Here is a 24745-nt window from a genome sequence, read left to right on the forward strand (position 1 = left end):
AATCCACCCTTACATGATATTATTTTTTAAAATAAAATGAAAATAGAATTTAATTAATATTTTATCTAATAAAGGATAAACGTTCAACAAATTAGCACATATTGGCATCTAGCCAGAGAGTCATGTTCTACCACTTACAGATATATGGCTTCCACATACATAGTTCAAACACTAACAAAAAGCCACATTTATAAAGAAGAGAACCCTGCTCTCAAAGTATTGACATTCTTCAAACTGTATCACTAAAAAAGTTACCCAGTCCATCTATAAAATCACTACAATTACATCTGTGATTTCTGCAAATATTGAAACCCCAGATCAAAACTCCCAACTCAGCCTCTTCCTTCGAAGACCAGGTTGATATGGTTAAAAATTATGAACAAAAAATTAGTGGGACAAATGCAAGCGATAATATCATTCTGAACTAATTCTCATCTGATATTCCACTTCTCTCGACCCCATTACCATTCCCCACAACCAAACTTTCCAAATTGTGAGCTCTACCTGGAGATGTCTCACTGGGACAAGAGCACGTACTACCACAAACTTTTATATCCTTTGCGAGAAATGGATTGGTATCACAATCAACCATATTCATGTCTTCTGAATCTTTTATGGCAGCTTCGGAATCAATTGCCATATGTGAATCATCATCACAGCCAGAAGCCTCTGTATAACTGGATAAGTAAGGTTCAGAATCAACCATTTGAGTATCCTCCTGTGGATCTTCTCTAGCAGTTTCAGAACTAATCACAAAATGCAGTTTTTCATTGCAGCTAGAAAGATCTTTCCCATCAGATGAGCTTGAGTCGCTATTATTTACCATATCAGCATCCTCTGGATCTTCTCTTGCAACTTGAGCAGAAGATGACTTGTTTTCATCACTGGAAACCTGCTTAGAAGCAATTGCACTTGATTGGGCCTTACCCACATTAGAATTCTCAGTAAGTTCTGTTACAGGTGGACAATCAATGCCACTAGCTGACTCATTTCTGCAAACAGAAACCCTTAAGTGCGAAGCATCATCCGACGAAGAGGATGTGGACCTACTGATGAGAACATTTGACTCCATGGGAGAGAAACATTCATTTCCATTTGGGCTCTCCAATTTCCCATTCACCGCTTTCAGCTCCTCCTTACTTGAAGGTTCACTAGTAGTTAAATAAGAAGACCGTGGTGCAACTCTGAAAAGCAGCCAACAAAAATGCAACCATGCATCTTTTAAACACGAAAAATAAACAGTAGGAAAAAGATAGATTAAATCTGAACATAAAACTGTACATATGAACACACTCCAAGACATGAACTTATCAATAGATACCAAAACATCTTTTTTTTCTTATAGTATGCTTGGGTTGGTGCGCACACACACTAACAAAACGCACAAGAACTTGCATATTTATGCATATATAATGTTCCCAACAAGGATGATCAAAGCAAAGACATCTAACTACAGATACAATAAAACACCGATGATATATACATAAGCCAAAGATCGCCAGTTCTCTGTTTTACCATATAAATTAACTTAACTGAACAGATGTGCATGAATCATTCAACTAAAAAAATAAAAATGAAAGAAGTGACAACACAAGAACTTCAATTGCAACTCTATCACTTCATGAATTGTATCTCCCATCTGACATCCCTGAATCCATGTAGATTCTTGGTCATTTTGTCAAACATTTGTTCAGTTTGGGAAATAAAGAATAAAAAAAAATAAATAATTATAATAAAAATATATACACTAACATCGAATACTAGGTTGTATACTAATGATGACATGCCACAAAGTAATTGAACAATTTTAAATTAGATATAATGTAACATCCAATCACGTGGTGACATATCATTATTAATACACAAATTAGTATTTATTATTAGTACACATAGTCTTACTCTAACCAAACCAATTTCTCCATACACCAACCACTATCTTTTTTTGGCAAAACTGTCTCTTAATATGTGAGGTGAATTGAAATATCCGTACACACAAAATTTAAATTAAAAAAAAAAATAGAGATGGGCAGGGAGAGAAAACGCACCTGCTATACAAAAGCATATATGCTCCCTGAGAAAGCACTTCTTCCAGTTCCACACTCATAACCTATGAACGGTATTGAAAGAGGAAGAAACTGAGAATCCAAAGTACAACATCTGATACCCAAGAATTGAATGTATGTAGAAAAGTGCAAATAAAATAATTGCCAGTCACTCAAAATTAAGTTGCTAAATCCAATCAATTCCTTGTTTAAAATGCAAAGCTGGCTTCAAAGCATTTTCAGAAATATTTTCCAGCCAAATTAGTTTTGATCAGAGACCAGGGACCAATAGCCATGCAATCAAAAGCCAACACTGTTTGATAGTACAGTAAATTCAGATAATACAATCCAAAAGATCAGTCCCAATGTAGAGTCTTGACAAGTGTAACATTAACATCACATGCACATGTGCACACATACACCTAGATAGATAGAGAGACAGAGAGACTATACCTTGCAGTCATCAACTCTGTACCAGTTTCCACTGAAATCCTTGACATAGCATATGTAGTGACCGAAAAAAGATGCATTCAGCATATCCACATGGACAACAACAGCATAAAGCTTGTAAACATCTGCACCCCCTCCTTCTTCACTCATGTAAGGGTTAAGATCCAAAGTCTCAGGAAAAGTCACTCTTTTGTTCAGTTTCCCGAACCTCCCACTCTACAAAATTTTTCAAGCATGATAATTTCAGAAATCACAATAGAAAAAACAAGATGAATGAAGAAGTTATTAACACAAAAAAGCATTTGTAAATATTTTTGAACGTGAAAATCTCTTGCACATTTTGAACATTCATGTTTAACACAATAGGCACAATTAATGCATCAAATAGAACAACCCATGTATAACAATAGATACAAGATGGGCATGGCTCAGACCTGAAATCTTTTCAAGGCAATGGTGAGAATGTTTGGAGCACGTCGAACAGTGAGACGCTTCCATGCCTTCACATAGTCATTGCATCTGCAAAGAGGATGCCATATTCAATATCATATCTCAAGTTTGGGATTGAAAGCATATAATCTAAACTGATGATCAAAACAGATAAATCCCATGAATCAAACTGAGTACAGTGCATATGAAAGTATCGGCATCCTCTTAGAAGGCAAGATGGAAAAGTAATCATTTCAGACCAAGCAAAATCTTGTTCCTACTATGTGAATAAAAGAACAAACTAAGATGCATCTATCTAACAGAAGATAAAAACAAGCATTAAGCATGGGTTTAAAATTTTAGAGCATTAGAGGAAAGAATATGCAAGCATACCCATCACATTTATACATATTGTCTCCATGAAGCCACTCTTTGGCAGTGAACTGTTCAAGGCATTCTTCCAATGATGCAGAATCCCCATGAATTTCAACAGTCAGATCCATCATATTTTCGTATTGATTTGAAATGTTACCACATTTTGTACATAACACCTAAATTTTGAAAAAGGAAAACAACATGTCCAAACAGTTAAACCTAAATTCAGTAGCAATCAAATCTTTTACCAGAACATATTAAGTAGAGAAATGGAACAAATTGAAATGGAAGTTTCTATCATATCTGATGTATGATACCTAAGGATATCCCAAGCGTAAATGCAGCTAACAAAAAGGTCCTGAATTCACATAATACATTATCACATCTTAAAAATCTTTCCCAGCATCCAAAGACATATCCCTGTGTGATCAAAAGCGTCCACAGCCTAACACCTTTCAAATGGCACTATCATTCAATCGAATGCTTCTCAGCCAATCAGAACAAAACAACAATTATTGCATCCATTGTTTGAGCAACACTTTTATTGGCTAAGAGTCATAAGAAAATAAAGAATTAGATAACAAAACTTCTTTTACCAACCCAAAAATCCCTAGGTAAATTTTACTAGGTTCAAAACTATGGACTTCTGCAAAACTCCAAAAACTTTGTTGTCAGGAACTAGTGGAATAAAGTATCCTATACCATGAGGGAATTTGAACCTCTAACTCTACTTGGTTGTAGACTAAGACGTCATACGCTACTATCGAGATTACTATATTAGGAAACAAATGAGTTAAAACATGCATCAACTCCTTTATTCAAGTGAAACTACAGAAGAAAAAAGTTTGAGATATTGGCATGCCAACAGAACTGTAATATAGCAGGTTTAGAGAATATAAAAGACTTTACAAACACAAATAACACCTTAGGTTCAAACAAATAAATAAGCTCATTCACCTGTGATTGAAGGTGGCCACCAAATATATGTTGAATAAGTGTCGTCTCTTGAGAGCTCGGTTTAACAGCTTTTTCTCCACCAAATTCATCAAGGCAACTTGATTGCATTGTATCAATGGCAAACCTGCAAAGAGAAGATGGTGAATTTGACATTTGTTATGCTAAACTTTATATTTAACACACTTATAAGTCAATAATTCCTGCTCTGAATTGATTAAATAGGATTTTCCAAGATGCTAACCTCATGAATTCATGAGCATCCTCCTGTCTGCCATAACCAAGATTACCACCAATGTTAGGTAACCGTGAGAGGATACTCATTGGTGAAAAGGGATGCTGACTCTGGCTTGCTTTCTCTACATGTGCCTGAAGTTCACATAGGAAGCACCAATCATCACTTCTACCTGAAAAATGAAATCAACAACCATTAGCGTCAGGAATTGTTCCAGCAAGTAACATAGAAGACTGCCATACAAGATTTTAGTTGCTAAAATTACATTCTCTCCTATGGCCCTTCTCCAACAAGTAAGCAACCAAAGGCCTTGTGTATGTGAGGCATTGTAAAACCACATTGGCAAAGCAACTGCACAGAAAGCGAAGGACAAACAATAAAAGAGAAGTAAATAGAAAGATAAGCACATGTATGGCCCTCAAGCAGCTGAAAGCATCCAAATAATGGTAGTACAGAAAGTTTAAGTATGGCATACTCATACCTGTTTCCACAATTTAAAAGCCCACAAGGAGGAAATACAGGCTTGTTCCAATTAAACAATTTCACAAATTCATCATATGGAAAAAGAACCTGAAAATCTAACCTTGAATTATAGTTAGATAATGCATGTTAAAATTAATCCAAATGGCACTTAAGAAATAAAGGTCAGGAAATTAACCTTTCCTGGATTTTTGAAAACCTTACAGGTTCCCTGGGCAGGAACTAGAGCAATTCCGTTAATGTTTTTACCCCCACCACTAGAAGCTTTTAACTCAAAATCAGTTCTCACAGTCTGCACTGAATTTACTTTGCCATAATCCTTACATTTTGTCTTATGCCCAGATTTCCAGTGTGTTGATTGGCATGTTGATGAGCTGGAATAAAATTCAATACATGAAGGTTGAAGCATTTAAACAATAAAATTGAAAACGAAGAACGATACATGCTTTAAACAATCAGTTAAACTCTCAGCCACTAAGGTAATAATAATATACCAAAATGCAAACTTTATAAAGACAAAGTGAAAACTGTATAGTCACTCAAATTTGTGTCCACGCTCTACATTGAAAGTATAACAAAGGCTACATAACTACAAGGACAACATTTGGATCAATCCTAATTATCACTAATATCATATTGGTTATCCAGAGTTGAGATTTCAGATGATCCCAGAGCTTCTACTGTACCAGTAGATACTATAGTAGGGCATAATCTTCACTTAAATAATAAACATGCCAACACGACCTTGCACTTGCAATGAGGTTGCTTGCAGCAGATACTTCATGTTTAAACTTAACACTAGCGACTAAATTCTTGACTCTACAATCAATATTCTCAAATGTATCAAATTCAAAACTTGTACCGAAGTGAACTGCATATGATACAACAAGGATCAGACAATCAAATTCATTCTTTAAACTAAAACCCCAGAATTATTATTAATTTTTAGAGCTACAAGCATAAAATTATAAGTTTGTCAATTAAATTAATAAATTTCAACCGAGAATCAAATTACAATCCAAACTCGCTCCTTTTCCAAAGAAATTCTTTGAAAAAAAAATAGCCAGGATCATACACTATAAAAAATTATACATTCTGATCCTCTTGGGCAAATAATAGCATTCCCAATCAACTAAAAAGCATAACTTTATCTCTGGAAAATACGTTTTCTTTTTCCTTTTTTAAGCATAAAATACAAAAATTAAAGAAAGCACAGAAAAGATACCAGTATCTAACAGATTTACAACGCGAGCACTTTTTGGTACCAGGATTGCCGCAGACGACACAAGAGAAGTCATCTTTTTCGACGGGAAGCGAGGAGGACATTGCGTGGCGGTTATTACGATCGGTGCCTTCGAAATTTGCGTCGACCTCGAAGTACTTAGAGGCCGTATTCTTGATCAAGTGAAGTAATCCAAAGGCGATTAAAAAAGAAGACAATATGAATTGTACGAACCAGTTAAGATCCACTGTTATTCCTCCGACATGCATCTACACAACGCGCAATTTCTCCCTATTTTCCTCTCAAATTCTTCTTATCCTTCGTTCTTGAATCAGCAGCACAGAAGTCGTATTGTTTTGGTTTTCAAGATTTTTCGTCTTCCTTTTCTTCACGCACGGCTTTGATTTTGTTTCGTCGTCTCTTTTTGCCCTTTTTGGCCACTCTGTATGTATAATATGCTCACGTCCTGTGTGAAGAGCGAGAATTCGTTTTTTTATTAATATTTTAAATCTGACTACTAAAATTTTAATAAAATAAAAATCAATAAATAAAACTATAAATATCAATTTTTACTCACCCACAACCCTAAGTTAATGGATGAAAACTTAAATTAAACCAACAAGAAAAACTAATTTTACGCTTTCCTAAACTATAAAATCTTAAAAGCATAATAAACAAACTAAATTGGGATTAAAAAAAATAAACTTGTTTTAAACTAAATCGAACATCATTTAACTAAAATCTTTTATTTTAAATATATAAGATTTTATATGTGATTTCACATTATCATGTAAGTTTATATCATTATATCATATCGTCAAACAAGTTATTATGTCATATGTCATACCATTCTTGTGTTATATCATCGTCGTTTTTATTATTTTTAAACATTTTTAATGTTTTTCACCCTATTATTTTTTTTTTTGTAGTTTTAAATTATTATATGATTAATGATTTTGAATTCAAAATTAAATAATATTTAATTAAATAATTATATATTATTTAGGTACCAATGCACATAGCATGCTCAAATAAAAAGTATGTGGGTATAATTTTGGATACAAATTCGGTATTTTATCATGTGAGTTAAAAATAAAATAATATTTAATCATATTATGATATTTTATTTAAATATTTGTATTCAAAGTTTTATAATATATCATTTAGATATTAAATTATATATTAAAAAATTATGTATGTTATGTACATATAACATTGCTTAATATAAACTATGCATAATGGAATCGATAAAAATTTATACTTTAGGAGTTACTTGTAATTGAGTTGACCTCAATAATTACTATTTTCAGAAAAACTTTTTTTGTCTCAAGAGTTCTAGATCTTTCATTTTAAAAAATCACAAGCCTAAGCCCATGGCCTTAAAAAAAAAATTATCTTGGGCTTAGCACTACTCAGCCTGATTGAGCTGTAATTGGGTTTTCTTTAAGTAATCATAATCTGGCGACCCTGACTTCATCTTGGGCAAATAATTAGTGAAGACTCTCTCGAGTCGAGTCGCAAGAAACAAAAAACAAAGTGACAAAAAATAATAAAAAAATTAATAGCCCTATTAATTAATTAATTAAGGGCGGCCGCTTGTGCTTGAGTATCTGGCTGATAGCGAGCAACCCAACCAAAAATTGATATTATTCACTTAAGCAAGCTGCTTCACACGAATTGGGCTGACGTCAGATGAAGGATATTTTGAATTTGATACAAATTCTAAATAATTAATTCGAATTTTTTCAAATTAATTAGAAATATTATTAGTACTTACCAATAAAATTAATAACAGTATTGTCAGATAAAAAGCATCATAAGAAGGATATACAGGGTTATCAATACAATAAATAATATTATTAAAAAGAGATTCAAATTAAATAATCGAATTGAAACTTTAATTTGTATATGAGTTAAATTGAGTTAAACAATGAGATAAACCGAACTGATTTAGTTTTATATCCATGTTTGGCTTAAACAAATTAAAGTCAAGCTAGAGCTTCAACTCAATTTGAGTTCGATTTATTTATCTTTCTGACGACATTGATTGTTTATCCCTTTAAAATAATTATATATCTTTTCAACAATACTATTTACTTTATCAATAGCATTGTTTATTTTGTTAACAAGACTCTAGCAATGCGGTGGATATGAATTGAGCTTGAATAAACTCTTGTTTGAACTTCGCTCAATTTGATGAGTTGAACTTTAGTTAGAGAGTATTTGATTTCAGGATTTAAAAATTATTTTAATAATCTATCTTTTATTAGCTTGTTTAGTTTGTCAGTAATAAAAAATTACACTAATATTTTATTACCAATACTGACGTGACAGATAATCTAGGTGGTAATCTAATTACCACATTTATCTTAGGCATTAAAAAATTATGAAGATAATCTTATTTTTATTATAATTATATTATTTTTTTGAGACAAAAATAAATTTATTTTTAATTAATATACATAAATAATATTAAAAATAATTATATTTAAGAGTATTTAAGTAAAATAATTTACTAGTTTTTTTATTACTTTTAACCAAACACAATAATTATTTATATCTAGTAATTTTTAAGTAATCTATCTTAAAAGTAATCTCTTGTAATAAAACATTACCCAAATTAAATGCTCTTAGAGTTTTAGTTTAGTCTAAATTCAACTCATTTATCCATTTGATAATGCTATTTATTCACTGATAACATTGTTCATATATTTAGTTACATATCTCATTTCATCGATCATACTATTCACTTTATAGACATCCTCTAATGATAATGTGCATTAGTTTAAATAATCTCAAATTGAATATTATAAATTTGTGTCGCGTTCAAATGGGCCTTATACGGGCTCGCTCACCGAGGCTAAAATCCACCCTAAATCAAAGCCCCCAATAGCTTCTAATGATTAAAAAAAGACACCACAAAGAAAAGGCATGTTGGTTAAGCAGCTATATAAGGAGGGGAAAAGGCTAACAAATTATATGGCGATTGATGTGATTGTGATGCATTAGTGGGTTTCAGAATAAGCGAATTTTGTCTACAAACTTTAGGAAACAAAATATAATGGCAATCGTCTCGATTATATAATAATGGGTCATTTGTTAGAAATGCTTGGCAAGAAAACCCGGAGTGGTGTCCATTTCCACTCCTCATTTTGTGCACCAATTTTACTGAATTTCTGTGAAATGACTGTGATTTATCTTACCCATTTTAAGTATGCTACTATTCATCCTAAAACAAACCAACTTTTTTTGGTTGTGTTAAAATTATGATTCAATCTGAGACAAATTCAGATTAAGATTGAATTTAAATTCAATCAAATTCTAACTTAGACAAACTTGAATTTAGTTTATATTGAAAAAGTCAATCATGAGCCTAAAATTCAAGCTTGACGAATTTTTTTTAAACTAGTTTGAGTTTGACTTGATTTAAATAGTCTTAAATTCGAGTTCAAATAAATCAAGCTTAAATTAATTTTAATTTGATACTAGCTCAATACTATAATTAAATTAAAATTGGTTAAAATTGTGTCGACACATTATTAATAATAAATCAAATCATTAACTCAAACTTAATTTATTTAGTCAGGATTTGAATTCAAATAATTGGGATTTGATTTGAATTATACTTAAAATCAATTTAAAATTAAATCAAATATATAATATTTAATTCAAATTAATTAAATTTAGAAATAATATATAATATTATCATAGCGTTAACAATTAGATAAATAAAACCATTTATTAAATAAAAAAATATTATCACCAAGATAAATGATGTTACCTAATAGTCAAATCAACTGATCTCAAACTAAATTAGTTAAACTAAAGTTTCATTTTGTGATCAACTTGTTGGACACTTATCTATAAATTCTATCCGAAATAACTCAGTTTAAGCAAACAAATGGACAGTGGTTGACCAAGACGAATTATGTTTTAGCTGCATAATAGACATCTTTGACTTTTTGGCCCCCACACATTCAGTATATTTTTTAAGGGGCAGTTGTGTACATGATTGAGAGATAATGGAGTCGAGCTGTCTGAGACAAGTGCTTCTGCCAGAAGCAGGTGGAGGCCCACATCACCACAGCCCTTCTGGTTCCTCCAATCCTTAATCAATTACAGTTTGGCTGCTCTGCTGAACAGAAACTTCCAGAGATTGATCTGATCATCAGTTCACATTGTGCCACGTAACTCCGAAGTAACAACACATGTGCCACAGGGGATTGGGGGAGAAGAAGTACACCTGTCCATGCACGTCCACATGCATTTTGGCGTCTAATCAACCTACATCACCACTTAATTACAATGCTTGCACGAGACCTGATCGAACGTGACTATTTTTATACCACTCTCAAAATAAAAGTATATTCGGACGGGTTTTGAAACGGAGTTTGAATTTATTTAAATTAATATATAAAATTATTGGATGCCAATTATATGTTGAATTATAGTATTTAAATAATATTATTCAGTAAATAAATTTATTAATTAATTTTGAATTAAAAATAATTTATTTAAACTTATTTGTAAATTCAATTCAAACCCGTTTATATTAGACACAACCCTATTTTAAACTTCCATATATGTTAATATGCTTCAACCTCTGAATTTCCTTCATTATTTGTTGTTGGATTGACAAGGATATATGAACTATAGAGTCTTCGCACCCCTTGTTAGCTAGCTACATCACCAAAATGTCATTAATATTGCTTAAAATGGAGATAACGTGAGTCAAGGATAAATTATAAATAACCGATTTTTAAGATTAGATTTGATTTAAATTGAACTCAAATAAAGTCTAATTTAAGAGTGACTCAAATATGAAAGAATTAGTTAGAAATTAGTTTGAAATCAATGAGTTAAAACTTGAATTTAATTTAAAAATCATTTAATTTTAGATTTGATTAGAGTAATATTTAAACTCGGATGTTTAAATCAATTTAAATAGTTTGGCTTGTCTGATAGAAAAGCCTAAATCATGATGCAAGAAGAGAGTGACTGGAGAATACATATGACTAAGAACTAATGTCTAACCGGGTTAAATTGAAAAGCAAGAGAATACAAGTCATCTGTAAATGTTTTAGGAACGATGTTGAACTAAAGATACATAGAAACGTGGCTAACGAAAGGTTTGTGGACGCATGACAAGGTAACAAAATTCATGGTATATTCTGTTTGTACAATTCAATACAGTCAGCAGCATGCAGCTAGCTTTGTAAAACATATAAATCAATTGCATTGACATTAAACTAAAGGCAGGATTAAGTCGAGTTGAGCCTGAATAAGGGCCACTTTGAGTGCGATTTAATTTAAATTGATATACTTAAAGTGGAATTCGAGTCAGTCGAATGGTCGCAGAAGAAAACAAAAAAAAAAAGTTAGAGAAAAAATAATTGTTGAAAAAGAAGAGTTTTGATGGAGAATTGTTGGCAAGCCCTTAAACTTGAGTCGAGTCAAGCTGCAAACTAGAGTTTTAGTTTGAATTTAGAATGTTTAAGTCAAATATGAATTTAGGATTGGACTCAAACCAAATCGGTTTGGTCTCTAAAACCAACTTGACCTGAATTTATTTAGATTAAATTATATTAGACTTAAATGAATTCTAAAATCAAATTGAATTCAAATTAAAGAGAATTTAGCTTGATCTAAAATCACAAATCAAGTGGATGATTTTATTTATTTCGAACTAGACTCATAGCTTGATTTGAGTTATATTAAATAATTTTTAAAACAATATTATTTTACTCATTATTAGATAGAACGATATTATTTTGTTAATACCCTATAAACTTAAGATGAGTTTTAAATTTCAATTTTATAAATCAAATTAAATTCAAACCATCATTTACTTTGATTTGACAAATTTGAACTGACTCGTTTTATTTCTGAGTTTTACTTGAGTTAGAAGATATTTGGGCTCAACTAAACTCATATTCACTTTGATACGAATTTGAATCAAACTAAGTTGGCTGAAAATTACATTTAGATTGTGAGAGGAAAGCACATGATGCATGAACTAGTGTCTTAAATAAAGAACAAGGCAAAATGAAATTAATATAAAAAGAAGTCGTCGGTTGGTGACTTGGTTTGTCTTGATGGTCCATTAATCATCGGGCGTATTAAAAAACAATACCGATGCCTATCTTTCACTCACAAACTCAGTGAAAGCAACTGAATCACGTTAACCCAAAAGGGCCAAAATATATTTTAATCCGTGTATTATGGAGGTTGTCCCGTCCAGTCACTCGCCATCTGTTGTAATTTTAATTCGTTTGGTCGATCGATCGACCGACCTCTCCATCCATCTTTCTTTCTACCCAGCATCATAATTTATGCACGTAAAGGTTTACTTTATGGTAAAGTTAGCTGGAAGATTAAATTAATGAATTAATAATAACACATCATGTGTGAAGGGTGAAAATTGCATTTACGAAAAGTAAGAAAGATCGAACGTGTCTTTTTAAAAGTAGATTTGGTATATTATTTTGAAGCATATGTTTAGTGTTATGTTAATTGCTTCTTGGAGTAATTTTAACTATCCGAGATACATGTATTTTTACAATCTAGTATTTATAGAATAAAAGGAAACATTAAATTTAGACATCTAAAATAATTAGTTGATTGGGTCATCTTATAAAAATTAGGGTGAGAGTTGAACTGAGTTAGTTCAGTTTCAAAAGTTGGGTTAACCCAACTTAAATTTATTTAGGTTGAGCTCAAATTAAAAAAAATCAATTTATTTTTAAAATCTATTCAAACTCGAATTAAAACTCAACTTTTGTGTTGATGATGATTGAATTTGGCTCGAACTTAACTTGTAATTCAGTTTGAAATATGTTAAATAATAGTTAAAATAATATTGTATTATTAATAAACTATAAATTTAAGTTATAAATCTAACTCATAAATTTGAATTATGAATTTTAATTAAACTTTAAACTCGAATCAAACTCTAAATCATTTTATTTTTTATTTTAATTAAATTTAAATAAAAAAATATTTGAGTTTAATTCGATAGACATTCGCCTTTCAAATCATGAACCCAAAACACAAACGTGATTCAGGAATCACCTTTTCATTATTTTTAGGTAAAAAAGCTCTCATCCGATTACTTAATCCATTTATATGTAAATGATTTGTTTAATCTTTATAGACTATTTGCTTACCAACCTGGTGACTCATATACGAATTGGTTAATCATTTATTAAAATTTTATTTGGCTCAAATCTCGTGATTTTTTTTTTTTAAGGAAAAGGCTGACCGCACACCTTTATATTTTAAAGAGTAAGCTAGTGGAGTGGTGTATCTTGGTGGCATTATTGAACTAATTTTGTATTATTTTGCACAGTAAGAAAACTGTTTAAAATAAAATTTAATTATATTCAAGGTATCTGCTCAAAGTTGACGTTTCAGTGGGAAATATTAAAACAATATAAATCATATTACTATGGAAAGTAGCAACAAAATCAACAACGTGTTGGGCATAAACTACTTTCATTTATATATTATTTATTAATTTTGATTGATTTCTTATTTTATATATGTAAAAAAATATAAATTGTATTAGCCTATGATTTTTCAATATTAATTATGCCCATTTTAGTCTTTTCTCTACCTGTCATAATAATTAATTTTCTCTTTGATTAATTGTTTTATTTTCTATTATAAGAAATTCACACACCAATTAACATCAAATGAGTCCATCTTTAATGATAATATAAATAAAAGAGTGTGTGTGAGTCAGATGAGAAGTAGGAGTAGATTCGAATCAAATCTATTCGAATTTGAAAATGAGCTAGCCTTATAGAAACTTGCTTGAGGTTGAGCTAACACTTTCGAGCTCGAGTTACTCGTTAAATTTGTGAATTAAAATTTTTGATACAAAACGATATCGTTTTGACCAAAATATGTATTAAAACGACTTCGTTTCAACAACGAGCTAGTTAAAAACTTGAGTTTAAAACAAGCTGAGTCAAATTCGAGCTAAGTTTGAGCTTAACTTCGATGAGTTTAAGCTCAAACTCTAGCTCTACTATGCAAAACCAAATCGAGTTTAAACTTAGTTCGTTTGAATCTAATCTTGATGAAAAGTGAAAAAAGGATAATTAATTAAATTATTTGTTTCTATGAGAACTATAAAAGAAATAACATATCTCCATCGTAATGTTTTTATATTGGGATTTGTATTAATCTGATTAAAACTTAACAAGTTAGTATGTAAGTTGATTGGTTTAATTGGCCAGAGTGATTAGTCACATAATTAAAATTTTAAACAAATCTATTAAATATATTTATTAGAAAATGTTGAATCATAAATTTTTTCAACCTAATGATGCATATGTCTCTTTATATCTCAGTCTTAGTTTTGAGTTCGTTAATAGTTAATTTTAAATAAATAATAGTATGATTCTGACCTTTATATAATGATATTCTGTATTAATCCGAGATTGAATCAAATTTTAACTTTAAACTCGATACAAATTACAATTGACAGATAATTGCTAATCTGATTAATTGGTTCAATCTAGGTTTTAAGACACCACTGTCACTTTTACTCTCATGTAGCCCTCAAATTGTGCATGACAAGAAGTCCTTGTATAAAAAGAATTTTCATCGTTGATCTCCCCATTTTCAACATTTTCAACGTTCTCACCTTTCTATCAAGCATAATTTTCATTAACTTTGTCAACCAACCTGGCTTATGTTATCAAAGAATAAATAAAAAAGGGAAGAGAAATGTGCAACTAGCCCTAATGCTAATGGTGTTCATCATTTTTTTTCCTGCTAAAAGAACCTCCATTGATAAGCAAATGTTATCTGGCATAACAAGTTTGAACTTTAAAAAAACAGCTAAAACAAATTGACATTATAATGATAAACAATATTATGTATACCCAATTTTAATTATTCGATTAAATACTTAAATTATATATTATTATATGATTTGATAATTTCGAATAATTTTTAATCACAAGATACATCTAAGATTGAATTTGAGTCAAATCAAATGTGAACTCAAATTTATTTTAGTAGAGTTTAGCCTAAGTTTGAATTTAAACTCACTTTTAAAATGTTCAAGTTCTATTTGTTTAAAAAAAATCGAGTTTGAATTTAAATTCAAATCAAACTGTAAATTTATCTTAATATTAAAACAACATTATTTTAAATATGTATTGATCAAAACTAATATTATTCTAGTCAATTTATTTCAAATTTTTTAAATTCATAAATTTTATGAGTCAAACACTTTTAAATGTTGAGTTTAAAAATATTAAAATTTCAAACTCAAGCTTGAGTTAACTTAAACAAAATTTATTTTATATTTATTTAAATCGAATTTAAATTCAATTCAAATTTATCCTAAAATTCATAGTTTAGGACTCTAATTGCATACTCATAATTATGGTATTTTATTGAACAATGAATGATCCAAATGCCGATGCCGTGGTGCCATGTGTCATCTACACATATATCCACACGGCATTCTGTGAGATGACGTGGCAGAATTGTTGCCACATCCGGAAAACTGCGACGTGGACAAAGTCCAAATGCCAGACAGTGGGGAAAAGAATATGGGTTAGTTGTTAAGGTGTGAAAAAAGAACAATGTATTTTTTATTAGGCCAAACGACTATTTCCCACCCAAGGTTAGATGATTTCTCAAGTTTCCACTCTTTAACTATGAAAATACCAAACATTCACCCATGACTATTAGATTTAACAAAACCCTAACGGTGATAAGGGTAAAATCGTCATTTTCTCTATAATATTAAAAATAAACTTAAATAGAATCTATTTTGCCCCCCTAAACTTTAAAAACTAAAATTTTCCCCAGCCTAAGTTTTAAAAAATCGCAGTTTCACCCTAGGGTTTCTTTTTGAAATCTCTGGCAACATCTCTGGCTCCATTGCCGACGGTCTCTCCCTCCCGAAACATCCTCTCCTTTCGACGATCTCTTTCCTCCCATTTGGACCCCCTATCGGAGTCAAAGAAGCCGTGGAAGATGAAGAACTTCATCGGGGAAGACGAAGTTCTTTGTCTTCCCAGTCGTCGTCGTCTTCATCTTCTAACTGTGATCGGGCTTAATCTTCATCTTCATCTTCATCTTCCAACTACGATGAAGACAACTGCGATCGTCGTCGTCAGATAAGTCGTCTGGGAAGATGATCGTCTTCCCAGACGACGAAGGCAAGATCTCGTCTTTGTCGTTTGGAAGACGATTTCTCTTCCCAGACAACTTATCTCTACGTCAGATGAGTAGTGCAGGAGTTTAGGGCGGTCGTCGGTGGAAGAGAAATCATCGGGAGGGGAAGACGGTCGGTGATGACGCCGGAGAAAGTGAAAGGGTTTGGAAATAAACCTAGGGGGGGGGGGAAATGGATATTTTCAAACTTAGCTTAGAAAAAAAATGTTAGTTTTTAAACTTTTAGGGGGGAAAATAAGATTAAATTTACTACCGTTAGGGTTTTGTTAAATCTAACCGGCCATGGGTGGGTGTTTGGTGTTTCCATAGTTAAAGGGCGAAAACTTGAGAAATCATCAAACCTTGGGTGGGAAATAGTGGTTTGGCCTTTTTATTAATACATAATTAATAGACAAGTTTATATCACACCATGTCTCTCCAACTAATTTTATTTAAATTATTAAGAATGCTTTTCATTCTTAAATTTTCTTCTTTTATTATTATTTTTAATTGCTAAAAAATTCAAAGGCCTCCATTTAAAAGAAAGCACTTAACTACCCTATCATGGAATCTTCAATATGATTAGAAAGTGTTTAATTGTTCTTTAATATTAGAATGATTATAAGAAATGGTGATAATGGTTTATTTTTATTTCTTTTTTTATTACTTCCAGATGATATCATCGTTAATCTCATCGATTATAGATTTAAGTTTAAGTTAATTTTATTTGAATTTATTTTTAATATTAAGTTATCTCATTTGTATAATGATAATCCTGTTTGAGGTTTGACCACCAGGGCACAATAGTTACGTCTTAGCAAATTTAAACTTAATTATCCATTAATTTAATGAATCTAATCAATGTTTAAATCTTATATTATAATTAAGAAACTTCACCCTCTTTTCTTCAAGTGGAGTAGATGAAATTTCTTTGTCCCAAAACTTGCGCGTTAAGTAAACGCGCCGTCCGAACACGTCGCCTAGGAATAGTAAGAGGCGGGAAACAAGCAGAAGTTCCATGACATTTGAAGAAAGAAACCCTGAAAAAACAAGAAACATATGCAAACCAGAAGGTTAAAATGTCAAAGTCTGGAACTTTTACAGAAGAAACTATGAATGTAACTTCAAAAACAGAACCCTTATTACAAATTTAATAATTGTCGCAAAAAAATAAAAAAAGGGCCAAGAATTCTCTAATGTTTTTTACCTCCAAATGCACATGGCTTGTTGAGTTTCTCTTCTCTCCACAATTTTGTTTCCATTTACATCACATGCTCTCTTGCTTTCTTTCTCTCTCTCTCTCTCTCTCCCTTTCATTAGTTTTCTAGTTTTTCTTCATTGCCATTGAAGCCCCATTGACTCATCAGTTGAAACAGATTCCTCAGATCTACAGTAAAAGCCTCAACCCTTACCAACTCTGTTCCTCTTCCTCAGTCCCTCTTCTTTCCTCTGCTTTCATCACAAAGGTTGGTTTTGGATTCATTTGTTCAACAATTGTGCGCTTCAATTCTGTTCGTTGATCAGTTTGACTTTCTCATTTTTGACTTGTATTCATCTTATTTTCATTTAATTTCTGTTTATTTTCTTCATAATGTAATATGATTCAACATTTTCCTTCTTAAAAAGAAATTTTGAATTGGGCTAATGCAACTGTGTGAATAGAAGAGTGGCCAAGCCAGCATAAGTTGTCAAAAAATTAAGCAAAATGGAGTTTACTGTAGAGATGCTTTGTATGTAATATGTTCATCATTAGTTCCCTTCATTGCTTTTACTATTCATTGTTGTCCTTTTCTGAGTATTTTCTTTTCATTGCTCATATATATATTTATCTATATGGATGTGAAGTACTAAGTCTACTAAGAATGTTTTGATAGAGCCAGGAGGCTTTATGTGATTACATGCTCATGTTTTTCCTTTTCATAATTTTTCTTCTTCTGGGTATCCCATACCAATAAATTTGTAAGCTTTCTGATTGTGGCATATTAGCCTGGCTTGTGTGAGGATAATTATCATATGTTCAACTGCTGCCCATCTTCTGAGATTTTCAAGTTTTCAATCCTCATATATAATTTTCCTCTTTTTTTCTTATGCTGCAGGTCCTGACTTGATCTGGAATTTTAATTCTGTATTAGCTTTCAAGTTTCAAGTATGTTGAACAGTGGGAAAAATGGCTTAGTGAGATTTTGAAAGTTTAAGGACTTTGTGGACATATAATTTGGATGTGACTTATTTTAAATGGTTTGTGATATGGAGACTGATCAACTTGATGACATGGAGGTTGAAGTCCTCCCTTCAATGTGGCCAGAAGATGTTGGAAGTGATGTTGGGAAGCAATTCAATGTAGAAAGGCCAGGAGGAGATCAAGATATGTTAGAGGAGGTTACAATTCCAGAGGATCCGACTATAGTTGATTTCAAGCGTCTTCTGGAGCTGACAAATTATACTGACAAGGGCTCTTCTCAGTTGGCATACCTTGTTAAACACTGGGAATATCAGCAGGAAAATGCGGTTCGACTTCTTAGAGAGGAGTTTGTTAACCTGAGCCGACAAAGGCAAGAAGTTGAGCTCAAGAAATTGGAGATATTGGAGGAGCATCGCTTTGAAGAACAATATGGGTGTGATAAACGTCCAATTTCTATCATGGAGGAGGTTTATGACATATGGAAGCATGTTCCTCGGAGGAAAAAAGATGTTGTTGTTCAAAGTAACAGAGTTGAAATAGATGCAGAATATGATACAGTTGTGTACTGGAAGCAGCGAGCCCTGAATTTAGAAAAGATGTTGGAGGCAAGCATCCAGCGGGAGCAGGCGCTTATGGAGAGGTTGCAGGACAGCATAGCAAATCTGGAAAAACAATCCTCTCCAGTGGAAGAATTGTCTCAGATTCTAAAAAGAGCGGATAATTTCTTACATTTTGTACTTCAAAATGCACCTGTTGTTATGGGCCATCAGGTAACTATGAAACTCATAATATATATGAAAGTTTCCTTGCAAAAATATCTATGCCTTTGCTTGTTGTATGGGGATTTTGCATAGACAAACTTGAAAATTGGTTTCATGAATCTGGACTTAACTACATATTATGAAAGTGAGTTTGTTACAGGCTCCACAATTTGTCATATTGCTTTTATGTGTAGTTAGGATGATGTAAAATAATTCTAGTAAACACAAGCTTTAAAATTGGATGAGGTCTTATAAATTGGTTTTAGCTCCTCAGATCCTATATTTTATAGTTCTGCACTGTTTTAAGTTTTATCATGGACTACATAGTGGCTTCCCACAGTCACCAATCATTTCTTCCTCTTCTTCTTTTCTTACCTCGCAGTTAGCTTTTTAAGGATGCATTAGATTTTCTAGATGAATTCTTTACACAAGTACTATAATAAAAGACTACCTTGGGTTTATTAATCCTCTACAATATACTGACATGTTTCTTTTTTTTTTTTTCAATTTTATTTTAGTGTCATCTAACTGGTCTTTGAGTTGAGGGACTGATCTTTATTGAAACTTTTCTTTCAGGATAAAGAGCTGCGGTACCGCTTTATCTATAATCATTTTCCAAGTTTGCATGAGGAGGTACTATATTGCAACTGATGCACTCATTTAAAGTTTCATTTTATAACAAGCTAAACCCAAGAATGTAGCTAGTTCCCTTTTCGGTTTTCATATTGTTAGTGCCACTGGAACATCTCAACATATTTTGTCATTTAATTTTACAGGACATTTTGGGGAAAACAGACGTTGAAATTTTTACTGGAGCTGGTGTCAAGGAATCTCAGGATTTCAAAAGAGAAGTTCTGGAAAAAGGATTACCTGCAAAGAGGGAAATTACATTTGAGACAGAATTATTTGGATCAAAAACATTTTTGATATATGTTGAACCTGTCTTTAGCAAGGCAGGGGAGACAATTGGTGTCAATTATTTGGGAATGGATGTAACTGATCAGGTAAATTCATTTTGTCTGAATGTTCAGTTCAGGACTAAAAGGGAATGTGTTCTTATGATCTTGATTTCACCAACAGGTAAGAAAAAGAGAAAAGATGGCCAAGCTACGGGAGGAAATAGCAGTACAAAAGGCGAAGGAGACTGAACTGAACAAAACAATCCATATAACAGGTCTGTTTACCTTGTGGAGACCTGAGTGGATGAGTAATCACATAACTAAGCTTCTAGAGCAGCAAATTTGACCATTTGTTTAATTTTTTGCAGAGGAGACAATGAGAGCAAAACAAATGCTTGCAACCATGTCTCATGAGATTAGATCTCCTTTGACTGGTGTTGTTAGCATGGCTGAGATTCTTTCCCATACAAAGCTTGATCATGAACAACGGAACCTATTAAACGTCATGATGTCTTCTGGAGATTTGGTGCTTCAGCTTATAAATGACATCCTTGACCTTTCCAAAGTTGAATCAGGTTTGTTGTTCATATATTTATCTAATAAGAATGTTTCCTAGCTTCAGTCTTCTTAATGGTTCTTAGATTTGAAATAGACCTATATCAAAATTCAGAATTTTGAAATTCATTTTTGTTTCTTTTAGGTGTTATGAAGTTGGAAGCTACAAAATTCCGGCCAAGGGAAGTAGTAAAGCATGTACTTCAGACTGCTGCTGCATCTTTACAAAAAATTCTTACTTTGGAGGGACATATAGCAGATGATGTTCCTATTGAGGTGAGACGTTACTAACAATATGAAACCTCTATAGAAACTTTGATGGACCTCCATGCTCTTGAGTTCCAGGTTTGTTTTTAAAAACAACTTGTTCTTCTCCTGGATCAAGGTATTGAGAAAGCTAGACACTGAGCTGTTGAGTGTCCATTAGGAATGTGTTAATCATTTTCACACTTACCATCAATGTAAAATAATATTTTCGATAGTTCTGCAAGTTAAATTAAAGAAATATGCATCAATTTCAGGTCATTGGGGATGTTTTACGAATTCGACAAATCCTCACCAACTTGATCAGGTAATATATATTTATGCAAGGTTCATGGCTCTGGTTGTTCCAAAAAAACTTAAAATCAGTGATATTTTGATTGTATCTCCGTATTCCAATGCTTTTTACTCTTTATAGCAATGCAATCAAGTTTACTCATGAAGGAAAGGTAGGAATGAAACTTTATGTGGTACCTGAACCACCTTTTGCCAAAGAACAGACATATCAAAAGTCAAAAGCATACCAGTCAACCACAACTTACACTAAGAAAGAGAAAAATCAATCAACATCTCAGAATGAAAACGAACAAAAAGGGTTTCATGATAGAAAACATAGTGAAGGTTCTTTCCAAGACTATTTGTCTATTGATGAACCACAAATCCCAGTGAACAATGGAAACTCTGTGGATGGAGATTTAGAGGGGCAGGAAACGACAGTTTGGATTCAATGTGATGTGTATGATACTGGAATTGGAATACCAGGTACATCCATGCTTCAAGTGTTCATTACAAAATTTAACTTAGCTCTGCCTTATAGATAAAGATTAATTGATATTATTGTCATATCACAGAAAATGCTTTACCAATTCTATTTAAAAAGTACATGCAAGTTAGTGCGGATCATGCTCGTAAGTATGGTGGAACAGGACTTGGCCTTGCAATATGCAAACAGCTGGTAAAGTATTCTAGGCACAACAAAAGATGTTTACTGATATAAATCCAAGATCACTCCCCTAACTTTCTTGTGCATTTGAAATAGGTTGAGCTGATGGGGGGTTGTCTCACTGTCACTAGCAAAGTGAATTGTGGTTCTACATTCACTTTTATACTCCCTTACAGCGTTTCACCAATCACTGATAATTCTGATGATCCTGATGAGCTATCAGATATGACTGATCATGATGCTGCAAATGATGACTTGACAGCTGGCTTTTTCCAATTCCAACCACGCACGTTAGGTTCACTATTCTCTTCTAATGGATCCAGCAGGCCTCAAAAATTATTACCAAAAAATATAGGTTTTAGTAGTGCTAAACTTAATGGGTTCTCAGAGAATGCATACTCATTTCCCTCCGATAATGTTAGACCAAAAGAGACTACTTCACCTGAGGATGCCTGTTCTGTGGCAGAAGTTGCAGAGACACTATCAGAACCTGAAAGTTCATTTAGTCACAGCCCTGGAACTGATAATGAAAATGAAGTTGCTAGAGGTAAACAGTGTCACATTGACATGGATCATCAAATACAAAACCCTATGACAGAGTCCCCTATGCACTTGAAGGCTAATGGGAAAACAGTTGCAGTGGCAAGGAGCAGTGAACCCCAACTATCATGTCTAAAGCAGGATAAATCTGACACATATTCCCAGTGCACATCTACCAGCGGCCCGGAACTGCTCAAAACAAAACCAAGACCAAAGATTCTTCTTGTAGAAGATAACAAGATTAATGTGATTGTCACCCAGTCAATGATGAAACAGTTAGGCCATAGCATAGATGTTGTGAATAATGGAGTTGAGGCTGTTCGGGCAGTTCAATGCTGTGATTATGATCTTGTTTTTATGGTACTTTGTAGAATATGAATATTTTTGTTTAGCTTGCATTTTCTTTCTATTGACTTGCCGTTCATTACTTGAAGCTTGCAACTTCTAAACCATTTGTCATACAAATTTTTTTAGGATGTACACATGCCAGTTATGGATGGCCTTCAAGCTACAAGAATAATTCGCTCTTATGAAGACACTGGAAATTGGGATGCTGCTGCCAAGGCTGGTATCGAGCAAGCTCCAGATTTGTTACAACATTCTTCCACATGGCACATTCCAATAATTGCTGTGAGTATTCAGGCTCTTTACGACCCTCAAAATTTCTGGCCGTTCACTTCTGATAATTTTGATTTTTTTTCTTCTGGCTATAGTTTCTCTTTATGTCTAGCCTATTTATTATCATGATAAATTACATCTGTGTAAGTTGGTCTGTGTGGTGACTGAATCATGCCAAAAGCACTTTAAGATATTAAGAACTCTTTGCATTTTTCTTAACAGAAGATAAATGGTAGCTTGATCTGAACAATTTGACTCTAGCATAATGCTTCTCTAGTTGGATATGTATTTATTTACATTAACGAAGTACTTGATACAAATGCAGATGACAGCAAATGCATTGTCAGAGAGTGCAGAAGAGTGTTATGCAAATGGTATGGACTCATTTGTTTCGAAGCCTGTCACTTTTCAAAAACTAAAAGAGTGTCTTGAGCAATATTTTCCATGAAACCTCTTGTAAATTCATGCTTGTGTATAAAAAATGATAGGAAAGTTTTGTAATCAATGTATCATGCTCTTCTCAGCCATTAGTGTCTCTCTGTAAATAGTAAGATCTATATTATTCTTTCCTGTCTGTCCCAAGAACTCTTTAATAGTATCACTGGGTTCTAGTTTGCTGCTAAGATTTGGAAATAATGGAGAATGAAGCAAGAAAATGCAGGAATTATAGATGGTTGGTATAATAGACTGTGTTAAGCATTCTTACTGGTGTATTAATATGGTGAAACAGTGAAAATTTCAAAGAAGCCAATGGGATTTTTCTGCTGATGCAAAGTTATGTTCTAGTCACACCATACAATAAGGCCAAAACAAATTATGACGTGATTAAGATCTGTTTATTATTACTCAAGATTTATTTCAGAAAGCAACAGTTTTTCAAATGATGTGTGTATCTTCAAACAATAAAATTATGCTCACTTAGTTTTAAATATTATATTAGATATCCAAAATTATCATATCATTAAAATAAAATAATAATCACTTATATGATAATATATTATTTAAATATTTAATTAAATATTTAAAATTAGGTATTTATAATATTACTTACCTTGTTTTTGGAGTATAATATGATGAAAGCAAAATTTTCCGATGTTTCTTTTGAAAGTACAATTTTATGGGAAGCCAACGTGGAAAGCAATCCTAGTTGCTACTTTTTACTAGGATATAGCTTGACAGAAAACTCAATCAGAACATGGGATGAACTAAAGAAAAAATTACAAAGGACTGGTTAAAGCACGTCATTTTCTTCAAGGTAAATGGTTATAGTTCCAACAGAATAGAGCTTAAACTTGAACTAAAACTGGAAAAAGCCATGAGAAATACAGGAGTTTCGATAAGCTTTATTATGGTAGTTATTCGCTACCAATGTACAACTGTCTATAAATGAACAAAGACATCACAGATGGTGGGAAATGGCTTCATGCGCAGCAATCGTCCTTGTACCTCGTCCAATGCTTTGTAAATAAGTCCATCTCTTGTACTGTCTCCCATAATTCTTTGGCGGCCTTGTAGAAGAGATAAGTTCTCCCTATTTTGCCATGATTTGAGTATGTTGAAGACAAAACTAGTTAAATGGTATATAAGGATTATAAAACTAACAAATAAGATCATGAT

The 24745-nt window shown here is 32.4% G+C and overlaps 2 protein-coding genes across 2 annotated transcripts; one reads left to right on the top strand and one right to left on the bottom strand.

The window, feature by feature from the left end:
• Positions 1–32: 32 nt before the first annotated feature.
• Positions 33–6654, bottom strand: LOC123194982 (ubiquitin carboxyl-terminal hydrolase 18-like). Its single transcript, XM_044608501.1, has 11 exons — positions 6191–6654; positions 5144–5339; positions 4967–5055; positions 4751–4836; positions 4495–4657; positions 4254–4377; positions 3315–3472; positions 2927–3011; positions 2496–2708; positions 2046–2107; positions 33–1184 (listed from the first exon to the last, which is right to left on the bottom strand). Exons 1-11 carry the CDS (start codon positions 6454–6456, stop codon positions 425–427), a joined length of 2202 nt encoding a protein of 733 aa, XP_044464436.1. The 5' UTR covers positions 6457–6654; the 3' UTR covers positions 33–424.
• Positions 6655–17530: 10876 nt separating this feature from the next.
• On the top strand, positions 17531–23811 carry LOC123194377 (histidine kinase 5-like). Its single transcript, XM_044607566.1, has 13 exons — positions 17531–17835; positions 18466–19321; positions 19889–19945; positions 20089–20316; positions 20393–20486; positions 20580–20786; positions 20912–21042; positions 21288–21337; positions 21446–21789; positions 21879–21982; positions 22067–22870; positions 22985–23140; positions 23454–23811. The coding sequence occupies exons 2-13, from the start codon at positions 18605–18607 to the stop codon at positions 23574–23576; spliced, it is 3015 nt and encodes a 1004-aa protein (XP_044463501.1). The 5' UTR covers positions 17531–17835; positions 18466–18604; the 3' UTR covers positions 23577–23811.
• Positions 23812–24745: the final 934 nt, after the last annotated feature.

The sequence above is a fragment of the Mangifera indica genome, chromosome 13, assembly GCF_011075055.1.
Source record: "Mangifera indica cultivar Alphonso chromosome 13, CATAS_Mindica_2.1, whole genome shotgun sequence".
NCBI classification, from domain to species: domain Eukaryota; kingdom Viridiplantae; phylum Streptophyta; class Magnoliopsida; order Sapindales; family Anacardiaceae; genus Mangifera; species Mangifera indica.